At 41.9% G+C, this 21,753-nt stretch overlaps 1 protein-coding gene across 1 annotated transcript in view; it reads left to right on the top strand.

Annotated features, from left to right (window-relative positions):
- Window positions 1-21,753, top strand: part of MACF1 (microtubule actin crosslinking factor 1) — a 340,332-nt gene that overhangs the window by 205,153 nt on the left and 113,426 nt on the right. The window contains exons 31-40 of the mRNA XM_052636851.1: window positions 1,439-1,546; window positions 1,731-1,829; window positions 3,442-3,594; window positions 3,899-3,987; window positions 6,310-6,445; window positions 10,193-15,550; window positions 16,079-16,228; window positions 17,564-17,779; window positions 17,867-18,016; window positions 19,821-20,054. Of these exons, the coding sequence (XP_052492811.1) occupies window positions 1,439-1,546; window positions 1,731-1,829; window positions 3,442-3,594; window positions 3,899-3,987; window positions 6,310-6,445; window positions 10,193-15,550; window positions 16,079-16,228; window positions 17,564-17,779; window positions 17,867-18,016; window positions 19,821-20,054 (6,693 nt within the window). The remainder of the gene's footprint in view (window positions 1-1,438; window positions 1,547-1,730; window positions 1,830-3,441; window positions 3,595-3,898; window positions 3,988-6,309; window positions 6,446-10,192; window positions 15,551-16,078; window positions 16,229-17,563; window positions 17,780-17,866; window positions 18,017-19,820; window positions 20,055-21,753) is intronic.

Here is a 21,753-nt window from a genome sequence, read left to right as displayed (position 1 = left end):
AATACGTTCAGTAAATGGTAGCACATGCTTTTATTTTTATTAGTATTTGGTTGTTACTACGACTGTGCTAAGTCGCTTCAATCGTGTGTGTCTCTTTGTGACCCCATGGACTGTAGCCCACCAGGCTCCTCTGTCTATGGGATTCTCCAGGCAAGAATACTGGAGTGGGTTGCCATGCACTTCTCCAGGGGATCTTCCTGACCCAGGGATCAAGCCGGTGTCTCCTGTAGCTTCTGCATTGCAGGCAGGTTCTTTAGCACTGAGCCACTGGTGAAGCTTTTTTTTTTTTTTTCCTTCAATAGACTGCTTAAGCACTCATTCAGTATTTTCCTCCTGCCTAGAATTTTCAAAGTTGACAACAGAAAGCAAAACATTCCAGGCAAAAGGAACTTCATAATTAAAGGCACAGAGGAATAAAATACAATGATTATATGAGGAAATAGCAAATTCTAGCTATCCTGGTATAGCTAGAAATTATAGCATACATGAGAAACAGTGATTATGAAAACTGAGAGAAGAAATTGGGATCAACCCATGAAAGGCCTTGTTCAGTTCCTTTGTCTTTACCATCTATTCTTGCTCCTCAAAGTGTGGTCTTTGAACCAGAAGCATTGGGATCACTTGAAAACTGGTCAGAAATGCATAAACTGCATTTTAACAAGATCCCCAGGTGAATGTTGATATTTGAGGAGATCTGCTCTAAGTCATTGAAAACTTTCAAACAGGGAAATGAAGTTATCTTTTTGACTTTAGAAAAGTTATTCCAGTAGCATGACAGAAAATAAATTGGAGGTGAGAGTCTAAGAAGGAGAATAGGAGGCTGTTGCAGCATCATGTGAGCCATGAAGAGGGCCTGGACCAGGGCAGCACTCTGAAAACTGCAGAGGAAGTGATACAATAGCATGGCGACAGGAAAAGAGCATTAGTTTAGGGATGGATGGAAGACTGATCCCAGTCCTGACTGTGTTGCTCACCCGCTGAGTTCATTAGGGAGACTCACTTCCTGTCTCTGGGCCTCAGTCACCCTGTATGTGAGATGAAGGATGCGGTCAGCACTCAACAAATTGCCAACTCAGGAGTCTGCAGACCTGACCATAAGCTAACTCCAGCTTGCCTGCCTATTTTATATGGCCCATGAGAAAAGGCTATTAAAAAAAATTAATAATAATACCTCACAACACATGAAAATTATATGAACTTCAACTTGCAGTGTCTCTAAGTTATGTTTGATCATACGCAGCCACACTCTTTCCTTTATTTGCTGTGTACGGCTGCTTTCACTTGCAGTGGCAGAAGTGAGTAGATGGTACGGCCTTTTCAGAAAGTTTGCTAACCTCTGTGCTAGAGGATCATCACCATGGAAACGCTGCGGTGCTACTGCATGGTGTGTGTGAGCCCTAAGCCCGCTGTAAATGCAGTTCCGTGTCTTCCTTCCCAGGACTATGAATTACAGCTGATGACATACAAGGCCTTTGTGGAATCGCAGCAGAAATCCCCGGGCAAGCGCCGTCGCATGCTCTCCTCTTCAGATGCCATCACGCAAGAGGTGAAAGGAGGGGGTGGGCAAGGATGTGTACACTGGCCTCAAGGAAGGATTTGCTCATCGGGGCCTTTTGATTTGATTACTGTTGAGCATGTGACTTCATGAAAACTTCCTCTTTTTGTCAACTATTTAAATTGACTTTTTTGGCAGATAACTTATCTAAATTGTTTTTTTTTTCGAATCATAGTTCATGGACTTAAGGACTCGCTACACAGCATTGGTGACCTTAACAACTCAGCATGTGAAATACATCAGTGATGCACTCCGGCGGCTAGAGGAGGAGGAGGTGAGGACAGCTGGTTCTAGATCATCTTGAGAGTAGAATAAAAAATCCTGTACCGCATCTGTCAAGATTTAAAATGCACACACAGCTGACGTCCATTGTGTACTTTTCCCATGAAGTTGCTGGGTGCACTGCACCAGCAAAATAAAGAATTCTTGTACCCATGGGAACACAGGGTTAGGTTCCTGCCAACTTTTGGTCAGTGGATAACACACAACCTGGTTTTATGTGTGTTTTTGTTTAAAAGCACTTTACCTAATGCCTGTGTGCTAAGTCGCTTCAGCCGTGTCTGACTCTGCTACCCCGTGGACTGTAGCCCACCAGGCTCCTCTGTCCATGGGATTCTCCAGGCAAGAATACTGGAGTGGGTTGCCATGCCCTTCTCCAGGACTTTACTTAATAAATCTTGCTGATTCACTAACACTGAACTCATATCTAAGAGGAGCATAACTCACACCTGAACAAGTCTTATTAAAGCACATTTTCTCTCTAAGGCACATGACAACCTTCTAGTGAATAATGAGGACTGACTGTCTTGTGTCCAACAGTCCCACTTCCAGGGTTTGTTATTATAGAAACATTATAAGCTTTAAGAAAGAGATGTGGGGGCTTTCCCTGGTGGTCTAGCAGTTAAAACTCTGTGCTTCTACTGTAGGGGGCACAGGTTCAATCCCTGGTGGGGGAACGAAGATCCCACATGCCCCGTGGTATGGCCAATAAATAAATAAATAAATAAATTTAAAAAAAAAAAAAAGAAAGAAAGAAAGAGCTGTGAAGAAAGATCCTTAATAAAGCATAATTTGTTAAAGGAAATATTGGAGCTATCCAAATTCCATATGATAGAATGCTATGAAACTGTTAAAAATAATGAAATAGATTTAAATGAACTGACATAGAAAGATACTTATAATACATTATTTGAAGAGAAAAAACAAGTTTGAGTTCTATGTATAATTACGATTTCAGGAAAAACAAGAGTGTGTACCACAGAGGTACCAAATGAGCGTAAAAACAAGTTTAGAAATATTCTGTATCAAACTCCTGAGGAAATGAGGTTAAAGGGACATATATTATGCATCTCAGATTGTTTGAATTTGTAATGAGTATGCAGTCTTTCTGTAATTATAAAAATCTGTGTTTTTGCAGAATAAGTTTACTCATATTCAACAACTGTTACAAAAGAAGTGCTCTTGGAAACGTTAACCTGTGCCAACTTTTGCCTACATAAGTTGGCCAAAGATTTTCCTTATGTCAGTGCATACCTCATTTAATCTCTGTAGATGTCCATCTCTTCACTTGAAAATCTAAGAATTATGAAAATAAGATGCTATATGTGAAGGGCTTCTTAAAATTAGTAAATAGCCATCGACTGCACATCCCATAGGAAAATAGCATGCTTTTCTAAGAAAAGTGCCAACCTAGGTATAATGAACTTAGCTGTTAGTATCACACAGGCACTGGTGAACAATGCTGTGGGTGGGATAAATTATGTTTAACTTGGGGTTATTGGAGCTACTGATTGAGGTAACTTTCATGTCTTTATTTTAGGAGCTCTGAATTGGGCCTGTCTAGTAAGACATTGACCAAGATACTGATTTTCTATTTCCTCTTCTAGAAAGTGGTAGAGGAGGAAAAACAGGAGCACGTGGAGAAGGTTAAAGAACTTTTGGGCTGGGTATCTATCCTAGCGAAGAATACACAAAGCAAAGCTACCTCACCCCAGACCAAAGAACCAACAGACATTGAAAAGGCTATTTTAGAACAGCAGGTGAGTGGAAGGTCCCTCTATCACTGCCTTGGTAGCATAATATGAGATTGCTCATTAGGTGGGATAATATAAGGTACATACGGACCACTCAGGAATGATTATTATCTCAGTAAATGTTAGCTTCCAGGACTTAAAGAAACTGAAGAAGTCATCTTCTTTGTGTTTCTGCTTTCTAAATCACTCTAGATAGTGGTAATGAAAATCTTACCTAAGCTAGGTTTTTTCCCGAGGATTTTATTTTAAATGACTTTGGATTCTTCAGTTTCTTGGCCTCTGAAGTTTTCTCTTTTCTTCTACTACATAGGTTCTGGCAGAGGAGCTGACAACCAAGAGGGAGCAAGTCTCTGAGGCCGTTAAAACTTCACAGATCTTCTTGGCCAAGCACGGTCACAAGTGAGTCATAAATGAGACACAATGGCACGTGTAGAGGACTGGATCTTACTGACCAAAACTCAGGGTCACGATGAGAACTCAGGCTGGAGAAGTCAAGGTGGCAGGAGTCAGATTAGGAAGAACTTTGTAGTCCATGCTGAATTTGCATTTTATGTGTCAGGAGGGCTTTTGAACCTGGTCAGGCTGTTCGCAAAGGTTTCTAGAACAATTTCATAGGGAATGGATAGACACGAGACACGAGTAGAGGCCTCAGCGAGCAGTTAAGAGGCTGTTCTGACAATACAGGCAAGAAATGATGAGGTGGAGAAGAGACAAAGATTCAAAAGATATTAAGGATGATAAACTTACAGCGCTTTGTGACAAATGAAAATGATCAGGTATAACTCCCAGGTTTCTGGCTTGGGCCACTGACATTTGGTGATGCTGCTAAATGAGATAGGGAATACAGGAGAGGGTGTGGCTTGAGGGGTAAGAAAGCCACTTTAGTTTCAGATATTATGAATCTGAAGAGCCCACAGGATATCAGAGGATAAACCTCTAATATGTATTTGAAAGTCCCTGATACATTACTTATGCCCCAAGTGGTTCCTCTAAAGTTGTCCAGTGGCAGCTATATGTGTAAATTTAGAATTTTTGAGAGAAATTTGAAGTGATAGAGATTAGCATAGTAAAAACCATGACTGGATTATCTTACAAGGGTTCAAGAGCTTCTCAGCCTATAAAGGAGCCTTAGAGGAGTAAGGGGAAATTATGAGTGAAACCTCAGAGCCCAGGGGAGAACAGAATTCCAAAAAGAAGGAAATGGTCAAAAGTCAAGTAAAGTAAGACATGGCTATTAACTTTGGCATGTTGGAAGTTTTTGGTGACTCTGGTGAAAAGTTGGGGGATGATGTCAGATTTAGAGGAATGGGGAGCTCGTGAGGCAAGGAAGGTAGTGGTAGTGAAATTAGACTACTCTTCCGAGGAGCTTGTTGTGGGAAAGGAGAGAACTAATAGACCAAATACTCGGAGCAGAATTTATCGTCAAGAGAGAGGTTTTTTGTTTTTGTTTTTCTTTTCTTAAAAGATTGAAGGGACTTAACTGTGTTTATGGACTCTTGAGTCTCAAGGCCCAAAAGGGAGAGAAAAATTGATATCATGGAAGAGGGGTTGCAGAGCATGTAGAAGAGGATAAAATCCATCTGTGGGTAGAAAGTACAGACTTCAGTAGGAGTTGAGGCAGCTTTTCCTCTGAGGTCTCGGGAAAAGGAGATTAGGGAAGGTATGGATACAGGTAAATATACCAGAAGTAAAGTCAGAAATTAAGAGAATTAGTGCCCAGTGGTCTGTATTTTCTCTTTGAAATAGGTAAAGAGGTTGTTTGCTGAAAGTTAGAGTGGACGCCCAGAGGATTGTCAGGAAGCATTGAAGTCTGGTAGTGGTTGGACCAGGAGGACTTCTACATGATTTTGGAATCCCCCTACTAGATACACTTGGTCTGCAGGTGGGATCAGAGAAGTCAAAGGGTTTGATTGATCTGGGTTTGGAGTCTTGTTAGTGAGGAAAGGGTGCAAGGGTAACAGCGAGGGATTGATCAAGAAGGTGGACTGTGTGGGCTTTAATGAGAAGAAAAGATAATAGATGGATTAAGAGAAATGGAGAGGTCAAGGAAGGTTTGGTAAATGGGCAGGTAGTTTTAAGATGAATCATAAGATTCAGTCTCAGAAACACAATGTATCGATAGAATGAGAAAAGGAACTTGCAGAATTCACCAGATTCAAGAAAAGGGTCTGAAGAAAATCTGGTAAAATACTAAAGTTTGGGAAAGTTGGGTAGTTAGGTAATGAGTACATGAGTTTGCTGTATCCTTCTCTTTTGTCTCTTTAAGATATTTCGTTTTTAAAAGAGAAGAGATATGAGTAAAGGAAGAAAGCTAGCCAGGTAGGATTATAACCAGAAGTTATAATCAGATAGTAGATTCTTGAAGTTTAAAATGTCAGAAGTGGAATAATTTTAGAGGATGGCAGCATCTAAGTATGGATGAGGCCGAAGTGGCCTGCAGGCCATTTGGATCGGGAGGTTTGCTGGACTACAGGTATAGAGTGTCAGATTATTGGTGGCATGAGCATTGACATCAGCAAGAATCATGACTCAGTCTGAGACAGACAGGAAAACTGTGAGCTAGATGCCAAAGTGTTCAGTGAGTATGGGAGACTGACCGGTGATCCATCATAAACAGTGACAAAGAAGAATACTATCCAAGGTGGAGACGTCATTTTGAAACAATAGAGGAGAATTGGGGAAAAGGTCTTTCTCTAAAGCTTTATATGCTTCATCTTCTAGGCTGTCCGAAAAAGAGAAAGAACAGATATCTGAGCAATTGAATGCCCTCAGTAAGACTTACCATGACCTTTGTGAAGGTTCAGCAAACCAGCTTCAGCAACTCCAGAGCCAGCTGGCCCAACAGACAGAACAAAAGGTACTTTGAGTTTTTCTCTCCAGGTGTTGGAAAGGTACCTTGGGAACAGTATGACTGCAGCTTTGCTGATTGAGAGTCATGATCACTAGCTTTCCATGACCAGTGTGACTTAATTTTTAACCTCACCATAGCAGCCATTTGTCTCGTGTTTCTTTACTGGGGTTCCATGATGTGTTGGTCAGTCAGAATCACTAGAAGGTGCATATGGCTAATCCTTTAGACCTGCTTCACCATTGTGTCATCTTGCATTTTGTGGCAGACCACAGTCAAGGAGAACCTGAATTTTGTGTCATATCTGATGAGAAGGCAACATGGTTACTCTGTGGCATTGTCACTCAAAAGACAGCAGGGAGTTCTGAATATTGGGAAGTAAAGGCAGTGGACCTCTTCCCTCTGCCCCCCATACTTTTTTTTCCCCCCATCTACTAAATAAATGAGAAATGTCAATTTCCAAAACAAACTGGTGAATTAGCTGCACTGACTGAGACGCTGGTTCCCCTTATCCATAGTCACCCCATCATGTGACATCTTTACCAGTTACCACCGTGTTCCTTGCCTGGACTACATGGAAGTTGTTATGTTCCTGCTGGTTGTCCTGAGTTCTTCCTGGATACTTGTGTGTATATGTAAACTTACCATATTATATACATGTGTCTCTGGGACATATATGTGTGTTTGCCTGCTTATTTCCTATGTTGTGAAGCAATGGCCAAATTCTGTGAGGCAGTTTAAGCTCCTGTGGCATCAGATTTGGTCTAGGTAATGCCCAAAATTATATTTAGGCAAAATATGCTTTGACTCTGATCCTGAAGTGTGTCTAGCAGGAGCTGGAATTGTAAAGGCCACAATGTAGAACCGGCTGTGATTTATTTGAGAGCAGATTTCCAAAAGGAACATGCTGGTTTAGCACTCTGTTTGTGAGGTAACCCACTTCTAATGGCTCATTGCTTCACCATATACGGGAGTACATGAAGAGTTTTAACAAAGTTGCTTGCTGAGAGCACCCAGTTCTCATTGTGAAAGGTTAAGAAAGGGGAGAAGGAAAGCAAGAGAGTCGAGCTGCTGAGCACCTCTACATTGAGCATGATGTGCCCCTGTTACCGTTTGTGTGTTTCATGTGAAGTACTGTTCTGATTAACTGACATCCTTGCTTACAAGTTTAACTAACCCTTTGGAGTTTAAGCACAAATGCACAAAGGGAAAAGAGGACGACCTGTTTGGGGTTCTTTTTTGCAAAAAACAAACAGTCGCATGCTGGACGCTAACACCAAGCTTACACTGTGTGTGCGATACGGCTGAGCTGCTCCATAAGGCTCTCTCTCTTATCTGCCCAAGGCACACCCTGCAACTCTGGTAAGTAGAGCCTTTTATGTTTTCTTTCCTCTTCTCCCTCTATCATCTTCTGCTCGTGTAGGTCAGAATGCTCGTGTTTGGTGGGGCCAAAATGAATCTCTCTGGATTATATCCCAGCTCAGTGATTCTTGCCTGTCCTCCAATTATGAGGGTGTTAGAAGGAACAGTCTTTTCTCTTTGGCTAGACTGTGGACCTTTTTCCAATACAAGCATGTCTGAGAGTCTATGAACTCACAGAAGAAATTAGACATCTCTCAAAGAATCTCTTTCTTTGTCATATTGTCTGCTTCTGAATAGCCTTTATATGAATTTTGTAAATGGAATTTTTCATATATTTCAGAGTCACATACCACAGTGGGATTTTCCCTTCAGTCCCTACAGACCAGATAGTTAGTAGATTCACATAACAGACCAGATAGTTAGTAGATTCACATAACATACGTTTACCTTATGCAAGTTAAACTCTACATCCTGGGTCAAAAAACAAAAGGAGAATGAAGAATAACACATAATATTTTAAATAGTGTGAAGAATTCTCAGTTATTCCATTATTTGAACAAACATAGTACGATGAAGATGCAGCCCAGATCTGGTTCCTCATCTGCTATCTATTCTCCATCTCTGATATTATGCAGCTAATCCAGCTCGAAATTCTAAGGGCATATTCTTAAAATCTGGGCAAAGTAGGTTAATGATTTTAAGGATTTCCTTACTGTTTATCAGTTTATTCATCAAATGTTTCTTGAACTGCTGATACTAGTCCTAGACATCCAATGGGCAAAGCACCTACTTTTATGGAGTTTGCTTCTCACCGAGACAGAAATGAATTGCATTATATGGGAGGCAAGGAGGTGACTGACAGTTGTTTCAGTAAAATCTTCCATGGATAAGGACGAATAAGTAATACTGATCAAAGAGGGACAGATATAAGCATGTATGGAAGATGAAGATGCTGAACACTAACAAGAGGAAGTAGAAAGTTGGAGAGTGATAAAAGCGATGTGTTCTGAGTGGTAAAATACTTGAATGACTTAACTTCTGAATAACATTCTGCCTTGAAAGGCTTCAAAATAGGAATTCTTCACAAACTGTTTTGAGGCTTTTTTATAAGGATGGTGTTGACAGTGTGTAAGGCTGGCCTTATTCTGTGTCCTTAGTACTGAACTCCTTTGTAAGATGGAACTCTACTGTGCTTCCTCTTCCTGCTCCCCTGGATCTATCTGACTGGCAAGAAAGTAGAGTAGCTTGAAATTTAGAGTCAGTCCTTGGTTTGATTCTGGAACTCACTTGTTTTGTGACCTTGGATAAGTTACCTAATCTCTGTGTACCTCATTTTCTTATCCGCAGACTAAAAATTAATTGCCTTCATGGGATTGTTGTGAGGATTAAATGTCACTGCTTAATAAATATTTTAAAGTGAAGTTGCTCAGTCGTGTCCGACTCTTTGCAACCCCATGGACTGTAACCTACCAGGCTTCTCAGTCCATGGGATTTTCCAGGCAAGAGTACTGGAGTGGGTTGCCATTTCCTTCTCCAGGGATCTTCCCAACCCAGGGATCGAACCTGAGTCTCCCGCATTGTAGGCAGACGCTTTACCCTCTGAGCCACTAGGGAAGCATATGAATATATTAAGTGCCTAGTAAATAGTAGCCATCATTGTGATGACTGTATTACCTGTTCTAGCCTGGACTAGAGGAAAATTTATTAGTGGTTTCAGAGTCAAGGGACCTTAGTCTGCTCCTTCCTTGACTTGCTGCTTCCAATTCCTAGAGCTAATTTAACTCAGAGCTGTTGCCATGGCAAATGCTAGCATTGGCCACCAAAAATGTGGCCACCCTAGTTGCTCAACACCTGCTTGAGTAACATACATAGGGCCATCTATGGAGCTGCACAGCTGTTGTGTGGCTCTTGGGCTGCATATATCTGTCTTCTGACCCCATGGACTGATCCCGCTGAACTCCTCAGCAGGGAAGTGCTACTTCAAGAGTCTTCTGCATGGATTGCAACCCTGAGAAGTTGTTATGTGAGGTCGAATTCTCACTTTGGGGGAAATGGTATGTCTGTAAGAGCCTTTTTGGTGATTTAGTCTTAGAAATAGCTGTTTCCTCACTTCCATTGCTTGCTACTTTGTAGAGCTTGTCACTCAGATACGCTTAATGCTACCATCCCTTGGGTACTCTGTAGACTTCTGTCTATGTTAAACATTCTGTAGGTTAGAAAAAATCTTTTTTAATATTAACACTGCCAGGCTTCAGGATGTTTCCTACAGGTTGGGGCTCATCTCAGGCTGGGTTTTTCTTGCGGTCGGAATTTGATATACTATAGTTCTTTGAATGACTCCTTTCAACAATTGTGCTTCTCTGATTCATTGTTCTTGTTCGTTTTTTCTTGTAGGGCTGCAGAGCAGTGGCTGGGGTGATTGACCTAGGCACAGTGGAGATATTTCCCATCTTCAGAGCAATGCAAAAGGGCCTCATTGACCAAGACACAGGCCTGGTGCTCCTGGAATCCCAGGTTATCCTGTCTGGCCTCATTGCCCCTGAGACCTGTGAAAAGCTGTCTTTGGAGGAGGGCCTAGCCAGAAACCTCATTAATCCTCAGATGTACCAGCAGCTCCAAGAGCTACAGGATGCCCTGTCCTTAATCAGCAGGCTCACTGAAAACAAAGGCCCTCTTTCTGTGGCAGAAGCAATTGAAAAGAAAATAATCAGTGAGAAAGTTGGACTGAAAATCTTAGAAGCTCACCTGGCAACTGGAGGTTTCAGTCTCCCCAATGATGAGAACTGTATTAACCTAAAGGAGGCTTTTCACCAAGGCCTCATTTCTGCATGGCTTCACTCAGGGTTAGAGTCCCACCTGAGATCATCCAAGAACTTGATAGACCCAAACACAGCTGAGAAAATAGATTTACTGGATCTGATGCAGAGATGTATTGTCCACCAGGAATCAGGATTGAAATTGCTGCCTGTCAAGCAGTTGGCAGGGGGAATGGTGAGCTTGAAATCAGGCCGGAAGGTTAGTATTTTCCGTGCCGTTCAGGAAGGGCTGATAGATAGGCAGGTTACTGTCCGGCTGCTGGAAGCTCAGCTTTTTGCTGGAGGCATAGTAGATCCAAGAACAGGACACAGACTTACAGTCGGAGAGGCTGTGAGACATAACTTGATTGACCAAGATATGGCCTGTGCTCTCCTCATAAGGCAGCTTCAGACAGGAGGGATCATAGATACTGTCACTGGGCATAGGCTGACAGTGGATGAAGCAGTGAGCCATGATCTGGTAACTGCTAAGATTGCCCTTGTGATTCTGGAGTCCCTTTGGTCATTCATGGGGTTGCTATGGCCTGAGTCTGGAGAGATTCTCCCAATTACAGATGCCCTGGAACAAGGTATTGTGTCTACAGAACTAGCTCATAAAATCCTTAGTGACCGACAGCATATTAAAGCCATATTTCTACCAGCAACAACAGAGATTTGGTCCTGGGAAAAAGCAATTGAAAATGGTATGTTAGACAAAAGTCTTGCTAATAACTTGAAGTCAGTTAGCATCCCCGATGTGATGCCCCACATGCAATTAGCAGACTCTTTAGAACAAGGCAAGTTGAACACAAATCCTGGAGCGGCAGGTGTGCTGGGTAGCACAGGCCAAACCGAGGGTGCCACAAGCCACAACGAGAAGCTGCTGTTTCAACTGATGACTCACAGCTATATTAACGTGAGGGATGGGCAGCGGCTGCTCCTGTTGGACAATGAGCTGATAGAGGCACTAACAGCAAGAGGTGATCAAACAGGTCCTCCAGAAGTGTTTGGAAGTGGGCATCAGAAGCTAGAAGCTGCTGAGAAATTACAAGAAGCAGTGAACGTGAAAATGACGGAAACTTTCTGCGATGAGCTGAGTGTGAGGTCACATGAGTTCCAGTTTTCTTCTCAAAGCAAAGAAGATGCCGATCAGGTGAATTGCACTGAAGCAAAAGGCAAAAAGATTGTTGTAGAAACAGAATGCTCTTCTATAGAGAACCCCCAAATGGACCTGTTTGTAGGGCAACAAAAAGTGGGAAATCCAAATGTCGATACTTTGAAGGTCATAGATAAAGTCAAATCAGAGTTTAAAAGACAGTTGTTTGATACCAGAAAGGAAGAACAAATAGAAGTGTCTACCAGAGAAAATGTCAGTAGAGAATTTCTCCTTACAGTACCTCCTGAGAAAGCAGAGGATGTGACTGTGGTGGAGGACAAAACCCTGCTTTCTGCTGAGTCACTGAAAGAAGAACGGCAGATTCTCAGAAGGACTTCCTCGATGGATCAGAAAGAGCAAGCAGACACACTTGAAACTGAGTGTCCTCTAGGTGAAACTGGAAGACCTCTCATAAAAGCCCGAAGCAGAAAGTCACAACTTCAGGTCGCGAAAACTCTAGCTTTAGAATCGGAACTCAGGTCTGAAAAGGATAAGAATATTCATTCTCCGGACAAGAAGAAAGCATTAAGTAAGTCACCTCTGGGTAGGGATGACCATCCACAAAGTCCAGAAAGTCTCAGTGTGGCAGGCGGTAGCAGGATGATGACAGACAAGGAAGCTGATGGCAGTGAAACTCCCCTGCCAGGCAGTGCTGCTTCAGAATTGCTTGAGGAGGCTACCTTGAGTACACTAGCTGCGCAGTTAGTAGAGGGCGGTATCCTTCATGAACAGACAGGCCAAAAGCTCTTACTAAGTGAAGCAATAGCCCGAGGCCTTGTGCCCAGTCACACTGCTGTGAAACTTATGGGAAAGATGAACATGTTTCGGGGATTCTTTGACTCTCAGACCTGTGAGTCTTTGACAACAGAAGAAGTCATTGATGAAGGTCTGATGGATGAGAAGTTGTTGCACAATGTCCTCGTGGCAGACAAAGCTATAAGTGGTGTCTTAGACCCTCATACCCACACGCTGTGCTCTGTGAAGGAAGCAGTTGCCATTGGACTTCTTGACACACAAACAGCCACCAGAATTTTAGAGGGGCAGGTGGTGACTGGTGGAATCATTGACCTGAAACGAGGCAAAAAGGTTTCAGTAACTTTAGCCTCAAATCTTGGCTTGGTGGACAGTGCTGACCAGCCAGAGCTTATAAAACTGGAGAAAGCTTCCAAAGGCAGAGATGCTGAAAACACAGTTAGGGAGAGATTAATTAGCTTACAAATGGAAACAACTGGAATTATGGACCCTGACAGCAAAGCCCCTGTAACAGTCATGCAGTCCATTGACAGAGGACTTTTGGAGAGAGGTGAGGCCATTCAGTTGTTGACAAAGCAGGTGGTAGATGGAGGTATCATTCACCATATATCTGGAGTGAGACTTTCTGTTGATAATGCCTTTAAGCATGGCATCATTGATGAAGACTTAGCCAAGGAACTCAGAAAAGTTGAGACCTTAAGCCTCTGTCAGTTCTCTCATCCTGAAACAAAGGAAACTATTTCCCTCTCCGAAGCCATGAAATTAGATCTTGTAACGCCGGACCTAAAGAGAGAAATCCAAGAAATGCAGGCCTTCACTGGAAGCTTTGTAGATCTCATTTCTGGCCAGCAATTGACCCTGGCAGAAGCTGAAAAGGAAGGACGATTAACTAATAAAGCAACACTGTCTTCAGAAATGATGAATGGGATTATAGATCCTGAGAGTTACAGAATTGTTCCCTATTCAGAATTAGTAAAAAAGTGTAAAATTGATATTGAATCTGGGCAAAGATATCTAGAAGTAATCCCCTTTTCAGACATTAAAGATGGAGCGAGTGACAAAGTACTTACGTTGTCTCAAGCAATTAAGCTTGGAAAAGTAGACTTTGCAGCTACGCTGAAGGTTCTGGAAGCCCAGGCAAATGCTGGGGGAATCATAGACCCTGCCACAGGAAAAAGATTGACATTGGCATCAGCTCTGGAACAGAAATTACTAGATGAAAACATGGTCAGAATTATTGCATCTCGGCAGGTATTGGATGGAGGAATTATTGACATATTCACTAATCAGAGAGTGACTTTAAAGGAAGCTATTGAGAAAAGACTTATCAGTCCTGAACTGGCAACTATAATCCAAGTAGATACATTTAAGTCTGGTGATCACCAGGCTCATGTTGAAAAGCAAGATGGAATTGAAGTATGTGAAATGAAGAAGGAATTTCTAAGAAAGGAAATGTTAATTGCTCATAGTCAGCCCGCTGAAATGAGTTGTGGTAAAGGAGAAAGTGAGAAATTATTTCAAATTGAAAACCAGTCTGCACAAAAAAACATTGAAGTGAGAGTTTCTAATGGGGAGGAGGCAAACAAGAGCAGGGAAATTTCATTAAAGGGATTGGAATGCGATGACCAAAATAAGAGATCTTCTCCAGATGCTAAGGAATCTTTGGGGGTCATAATTCCTAATGATGGTAAAGGTAAATCACTGGGCCAAGATTCAGAGACATATCTTCAATCAGAAATTTGTGATTTTAACCCCGAAGAGGTGGCTTATACAACTATGGGAAAAAACACAAACAAAGAGCAAGAAATTATAGTACAAACAGAAATTATTTCTCATATGAAACAGCCTGTACCAGGTCTAGATTCTAAAGAAGTAAGGGAAAGCCAAGGAGGAATTATTTCAGAAGTGCAAGAGTCAAATCATGAAACTTTAGACAAATTGCTAATTCAGCAGGTTATACCGAAACCAATGAAAACTACGGAGAAGGCTAAGAGAGGGAAGAAGATTGTAGAAGAACACGTCAAGACCCGCAGACCAGCAGCTCTTTCAGAAGAAAAGCTGAATCAGGAAACTGCCACTAGTGATGACCAGGACTCCAGTGTAGAGAATCAATGTATGGAGATAACTGCACGGGAAAAAGGGAAGGAAACTGACAAGGATCTGGGCTTTTCTGTTGTTGGTGAAACTGAAGACACTTCTTCCCAAATAAAACCCAAAGGAATTTCTGTAAGAAGTCAAGATGCTTTAACCTCCTTCAACTCTAATCAAGTCAGTGAATCTCAAGAAATTATTGTTGGGATCTCCTCTTTGATCCCAAGGCCTGAAGGATTGCACTACCAGGAACCAGTTGGAGGAGTCCAAGTTGCAGACACAGCCGCAGTTTTCACAACAGACAAGTCTTTCCAAGGAACCACCAGACAGGAGGCCAATTATCATCAAGATTCTTGTGTTACTCTTAAGATTAGGCAAACCAAAGATCTGACTTTCTTATCTAATGAATATAAAGAAAAATCATACCAAGAAGTACCTTTCGACTTAACAAGCACTGTTAAATTGGAAGAAATTAGAGTAGGCTCCAAAGAAGTCAGTAATCTGGAATTCTCAGACAGAAAGGACCTTCATCCTCAGGACAACAAAAGTGATCGTGAACATGGCAGAATTCTTGATTCTAAAATGGTGACAACTCAGGAAATACCTGGAGAGGAATCTCTACAAATGTCAAATCTTATAGTTACAGGTGCAGAAGTAGGGTCCTTTGAAGGCATAGTGGCTCAGAGGGTTCCCAGAGTCTCGGTGTCCCTTCTCCCAGAGAAGCTGTCCAGAGAGGTGTCTCAAAACGATAGTACAGGACAGCAGGAAGCCACCATTAGTCCTATTCCAGACACCAGTGAAGAGGAGATGGTGCCCCCAGTATCATGCCCCACAATGAAGATGGATGAGAAGACACCAAAGGAGAAGCTCAGAGCGAGCCCTGGCAGCGAACAGACCCCCTTGATGACTGTACCAGGGGGAGCGAGTGTGAACCCGGAGCCCTTCAGAGCTACTAAAGTAAGTTACCCAGTGGTGTATTTGTGCGTGTGTATGTACTTGTTATGGCTAATTTCATGCTAAAACTCTTGACTGGATACTGAGTTTTCATAGGTATGATTAATTGTGTATATACATCTACTTAAGGACGACGAGAGGATTCTCTAAGCTATAACTTAGTTTATTGTCATCTGTTTGTAACATAATTGTTGGAAAATTAGGTAGTAGCCCTGAATGTCTTTCCGAAATTTGCAAGGGTATCATTGAAGCTAAGTTAAAATACTGAGGTTATGGTACCTGAAGTCAGAAGAGGTTTTTGCTAAAATGATGCTTATAGATTGATAATCTTCAGCTTGTGCTCCTTGAGGAAATTAATGAATTGCTTTTCTGTCTATTGATTTGAGACAATTTAGATAAAATAACACAATTTATTTCATTCCATGCAATGTGTAGTAAAAATTTCTGTTCTGTTCTATGACCCTGTCTGCTTTAAAGGCAGACTTAAAGGAGAATGTCAGATTTGAGTGAGTTTTCTTTTTGGCTCCACAGAATGTATTTACCCGGCAGCTCTGCCTAGAACATGATGAGAAGTTGGTATCCTATCTGTCTCTTTTACGGGACATTGAAATGAGGACCAAGCAGATTCAACCTCTAGAGCTCAACCTGGCAGAGCTCCAGGATCTGCTGTGTCAGGCCAAGGTAGGTTCCCAGAGACTTCCTCCAGGCCCATCAGCTTGGGAAAAGGAAAGAAGACACCACAAGAGAAGCTTCTGAAGAAAGAAGAACATGTTCAAAAGCGCTGCTATTTAATGGACAAAAAGTAGATTCGAAATAATTAGAGATCTATGAAGGACAGCATGGGGTACTAGTCTCAGAAACCAAAGCATAAGAGACTCAAGGGAGTATTAGAGACAGTGGGCAGGATTAGATACTGGTCAGCAGTATTAGATACAGTAGGGGGACTGAGTACAGTAAAGACTAAAAGTGGGATTCAGTGGCTGAGAGTCACCGGGCACCCTGATAAGAACAGCTACAGTCGAGTGATGGGATATAAACCAGATTGCAATGAGAATAAACAGGATGTTGGAAGGTGGAGACAATTAATGTAGGTCATGCTTTCCAGAAGCTTGGTAATGCAGGCAAGGAAAGAGAGGTAGGACGCTAGCTAGAGGAGATGTATTGGAAGAGGAATGTTTTGAGTGGATTTTTAGGCTAAGGAGAAAGAACCAGTAGAAAAGGAGAACTTGAAGTTAGGGAAGAGAATAAGTGATCACTGATGGAATGAGGTCCCTGAGACATGGAAAGACGTAGACACAGACAGCCTTGAGTGGGAGGAGGAGTAACTCCTTCACTGCAGCTGGAGGCTGAGCATTGTCGCAGGGTTGGAGTTGTGAGGAGCACAGAGATTGTAGAGGTTTACCAGCTCTCTCTGTCCAGAGGGTAGCCTTGGGCAGGATGGCTGAAGGGGAGGTGAGGATGATGCCCAAAGAACTACCAGGCTCTTCTACAGCTTGTTTCTGGCTTCTCTGCTGAGGAGCAGAATATTGAGGAATAGCTGGGTAGAAAAGCTGGCTTGGGGTATTTTTATGTTCTTTGGTTCCACGCGCTTGAACTTCAGAGTGGAAGAGTTGTCCTTTGGTTGACTTATTTATTGCATCACATTATTTAAAGCATAATGACACTCTTGGAGAGGTAGCAAGTTATAGAGCAAGAAGCATTGCCCTGAGTCAGAAAACCTGATTGCAAGTCTGGGCTCTACTGCTTATCAGCTGGGTGGCCTCAGGGAAAAACAAATTCACATTTTTAAGCACTGAGGCATCTGTCCTATAAATTCAGGATTATGATGTCTGCTCTGCCTCCTCAAGAATGATTGATTGTGAGAACAACAGAAAAACTAATGAAGGTCTATAAAAACATTTTATAAGCCCTAAAGTCTGTGTAAACGTGGTGACAGAATAATGTGTTTATAGGTGATTCTAAGACAGCAAGATTTCTAGTCTTGATTTTGGAGGTAACTCCAGTTTATGCCCTCAGGTATTAGACAAGGAGCTAAAGGATTTGTCCACGGTGGTGAGCCAGGAATTAGAGTGTGTGGATCAGATTATCATCAACCAGCCTCAGGAAGTCCCAGCTCAACTGCTGAAGGCGCTAGAAAAAGATGCCAAGAATCTTCAAAAGTCCCTCAGCTCTGTGAGTGATACCTGGGGTTCCAGACTGCTCCACCTCCAGAGTGCCTTGGAAGGACAGAAGGTAGCTTCTTGTTTTTATTTACAAAGGCTCACAGAGTCTGGGCAGGCTTGGAGAGTTTTATCATCTAACTTGCCATTTATTTCTTAGACTAGAGTGTTAAATCAGTATGAACAGCTGGAAGGCAGACTTCAAGATCTGAGAGCCTGGGTTGGCAATACCCATGCTATTCTGAACAGCAAGCAATATGACAGTGACACGGATGCTGACAGCCTGAATCAGCGCCTCCAACGGTGTGAGGTGAGCACACTGCCTGCTCTTAAGCATGTTTTATTTGCCCTTTTGTGTTGTCTTAATCTTATGTCTCTGCTAGGCAGACCAGTATCTGTACTTGGCTTTCTTAGAAAGTGTGACTTGACTTTCCATTTGAGAAATAAAAAGTCTTTGTGCACTTTTCCTGTAAAGGGCCAGATAGTGAATATTTTAGGTCTTGCCTGTGACCTGTTTCTGTGGCAGTTGTTCATCTCTGCTGCAGAAAAATGAAAGCAGCCATACGCAGCATATGAACAAATGGTTGTAGACATGTTGCAGTAAAACTTTGTTTACAACACTGGATGGCGGGCAGGTCTGGCTTGGGGAGTGTAGATGACCAACCCCTCGTCTTGAGAGGTGGTTTTCTTCTTGTTAAACTCCAAGTTAATTGATTCTTTTTTGTAAGTCAGTGAGAGAAAAAGTTAAAGATTCTGAGATATATTTGAGCTGAGGATTCTCCTGCCCCCAACGCTGTTGTTTCTTTTGAATTATACTTAATATCAGATAATGCTCACATTGGTTTAGCCACCCTCTGCTATAGCTATTCCTCTCAAATTCTTTCTGAAGTCAGAGCAGGACTAGAGATGTTCCCTCCTATTCCAGCCTCTCCCAGTCTTGGGAGGTACAGACCTAAATGCTATCTGTGGTCAGGTTTCCCTTGTATGCATCCTTGCCCCTCTTTATCTTGCAAGAGTTGATTTGCCTTCTGCTTTTGTACCCTTTAATCCAAATACACCGATGGAGGAATGAGTAACAGACTTTGTTCACTGACAAGAGTTTTGAAAGAAGCAAGGGTGAGAAAAATTCCTGTGACATAGTATGAAATATAAAAACACAGAGCACCTCCTATATTGGTGTCCTTGCCTAGTTATAAATTATATGAATTCCATTATGGGGAGAGAGCCACAATCTAAGCCTCATTTTCCTAGTGAGTTTCCCAAATCCATGTGTTCACAGACAAAGGAAGTATAGTCATATGATAAATATGCAGGTAGTCCTCCTACAAGCCCGCTTTTCAGGATTGCTGACTGCTCCCAATTTCAAATTGATGGACATGCAGATATCTTACTTGTTTTTATGGTTTTTTAATTGCATCCAGTATAACGTGGGTAATGATTACTAAAAGTTTGTGGGAATATTGCATGCTTTTTAATTGTCTAAAAGCAGATAAATTCTAGTGTTAGGCAGTTTTTTACTGCTTTATCTGACTGTAATCCTTTACAGTTTTAAAATGTGTAATGTGTTTAACATTTTTGTACAGTTTTAAATGTGTAACATATGTAACTATTTAAAAGTCAAATTTTAGTGAACCACTAAGAAATTGAATATTTTCTTATTTCTGGCTTACCAGTATCTCAGGGCTAGACAAATACAAATAGTTATTTGAACCTAATAAAATACAATTAGATCTATCTCAGACCAAAAATTCATGCTATACTTTCCAAAGTATAGCATGTTTTCACAGATACTTGGGATTAGCAGTGCTATAATTCTGTTAATATAAATAATGGAAAGTGTAGTGCATTTAGAAATCAGTGGTTGATTTAATTTACTGTTCCTTTAATTATAGTTAAAGGAAACCTAGCTATAATATGTGAGGACTCTGGAGAGGCCAGAAGTGAGAGAGACTTCCATTGTGGGTTGGCCCTGGAAATAATCAGTGTCACTTTTAAAAATACAGGAAATTAACTTGTTTGATAATGTTGATTCTTTGATTAGAACCAACAGTTTCTGCTTCTATAGAGAATTAGAAGTTTCTTTTCTCTTTTCTTCCTTTGCCCATTTCCCTTAGGACTTGAAACAACCCCTGGCTGAGAGGAAATCTCAACTGGATGCACTTGCCTTTGATATTCAGTTCTTGATCTCTGAGCATGCCCAGGACTTGTCTCCTCAGCAGAACCGGCAGATGCTGAGGCTTCTGAGTGAACTGCAGAGGTCCTTCCAGGACCTTGTAGAAGAGACTGCAGCTCAGGGGGATGCCTTGCGGGACCGTCTTCAACAAATGGAGCAGGCTGCCCAGGTCAAGGTCAGACTGAACCAGCGGCTGGGCTCAGTTGGTCCCTGGGATGTCCTCTGTCTTTGGGTTTTCTGGCCAGACTCCGTCTGTCATGATTCCAGGAGCCTGTGTTTACCAGTGTTGATTGGTCCGGGCCAGTTTGGTTCTGGTCCTGGAGACAGCTGTTTTGACTGTCTTTCTTGCTGCGTTTCTGGTTTTATGTATGCGTGAGAGAATATGTGTGTTTACGTGAGTATGCACGTGCAAGGTGTTTTCTTCTTAGTTAGACTCTACTGTAACTGTGTCTCATTGTCTCTGACTTGGAAGTGAGAATTTTATCCCCAGCCTGTCTTTCCCCTACTCTCCCTCAGTATTCTTTTGAGGGCTGTTAGGAGCGGTTAGATACTCTGAGCTCTTGAGAAGAATGGTCCTGAAGTTAGTTTTATACTGAGGCTTTTCAGATGATTAACAGTAAGATTCCTTGACCACCTTCAGACAGCTGACAAAAAAGATTTTTATCAGAATCATATTAATTCTTTAGCACCTTTGAAAATTTATTTTCTGGCACCTTTCTTCACACTGTTGTTTCTAGTGCTTATTCAGTTGTGGAAAACTGTAGAAGCAACATTGGTAAACTTTGCAGGCAGCCAGGAGGCTAATCATCTCACCACCTTCTATCACAACCCTCTTGTTGTAGAACTCAACATAATTGCATGGTAACGTCATAACCTTAGAATACCAAGAATGATGCTTATGCCATTCTTCTGTATGAATAATAAATTGAAATTCAGCAAGATAGTATTAGAATTGTTATCACCAGTAAAACTGTCTCAGTGTCTCTTTTATTAAATATTGTGCATAGTAGAATTGAGCTTTTGAGTCAGGCTTAAAGGATATTTAGTGAAGCCTGTATGTCCCTTGTTACTGCTTAGTTGTTTCAACTATATTAAAATTGAAGTAAGATAGTAATGAAATATGATAGGTTACCCTCTAAATCTGGAAATTTGCAGTGTCCTCACTTGGATTTCATACAGCTTGGTGTAGCTTATGGATAATTAATGTAAGAGCAAAGGTCTGGGCCACCTTAAAATACAGCCCACATCCAGGGTAGGCCCCTGAGCTGCAGAAGATGGTCCAGTTGCATGTGAACATTCTCTTTAAGCGTGTAATTAATTCCACGACATTTATTAACCTTATTATTGTCAGAAATGCTCTGCTTCTCTCTATATTTGCCCTGAATGCATGTGTTTGTCTATGTGTTAACTTGTTTGCTTTGCCTTTTTCAGATTCAGTCTGCACCCATCCTAACCCATGAAGATCCCGTTTTACAGCTGAAGAGCTCTTAGGAGTTCTCTTCCAGAGCCTTTCTATTTGTCCTAAAGCGGGGGAGAGAGGGCCAATTTGGGCACCTGTTTGTAAGTGCAGGTGACTCAAAATGCCATCAGAAGGTAGAAACTGGTGGAAAAATGGTCTTAGAAGGATGATCAGGAGAACACATCATGCTCAATTGCTCAGTCAGGTGCTTCAGCGTCATGTGACTGAGAGGTCTGGAAAAGGATCAGGCACAGAAGCAAATCCCTGCTCCCCTCGGGCCGGCTTTTCTCTTGGCTATTGGTGTAGACACCTGAAGGACAGAGCCCATTGCTATTCTTGGGCACTTCCCTTCTCAAAATAGTCAAGCCCCTCACGCCTGGCAAGTATTCATTCCATTTAATGGGTGTCTGCATTC

This window comes from Budorcas taxicolor, chromosome 3, assembly GCF_023091745.1.
Source record: "Budorcas taxicolor isolate Tak-1 chromosome 3, Takin1.1, whole genome shotgun sequence".
NCBI classification, from domain to species: domain Eukaryota; kingdom Metazoa; phylum Chordata; class Mammalia; order Artiodactyla; family Bovidae; genus Budorcas; species Budorcas taxicolor.
The sequence above is the reverse complement of the archived record's forward strand: the minus strand, read 5'-3'. Positions and strand labels throughout refer to the sequence as shown.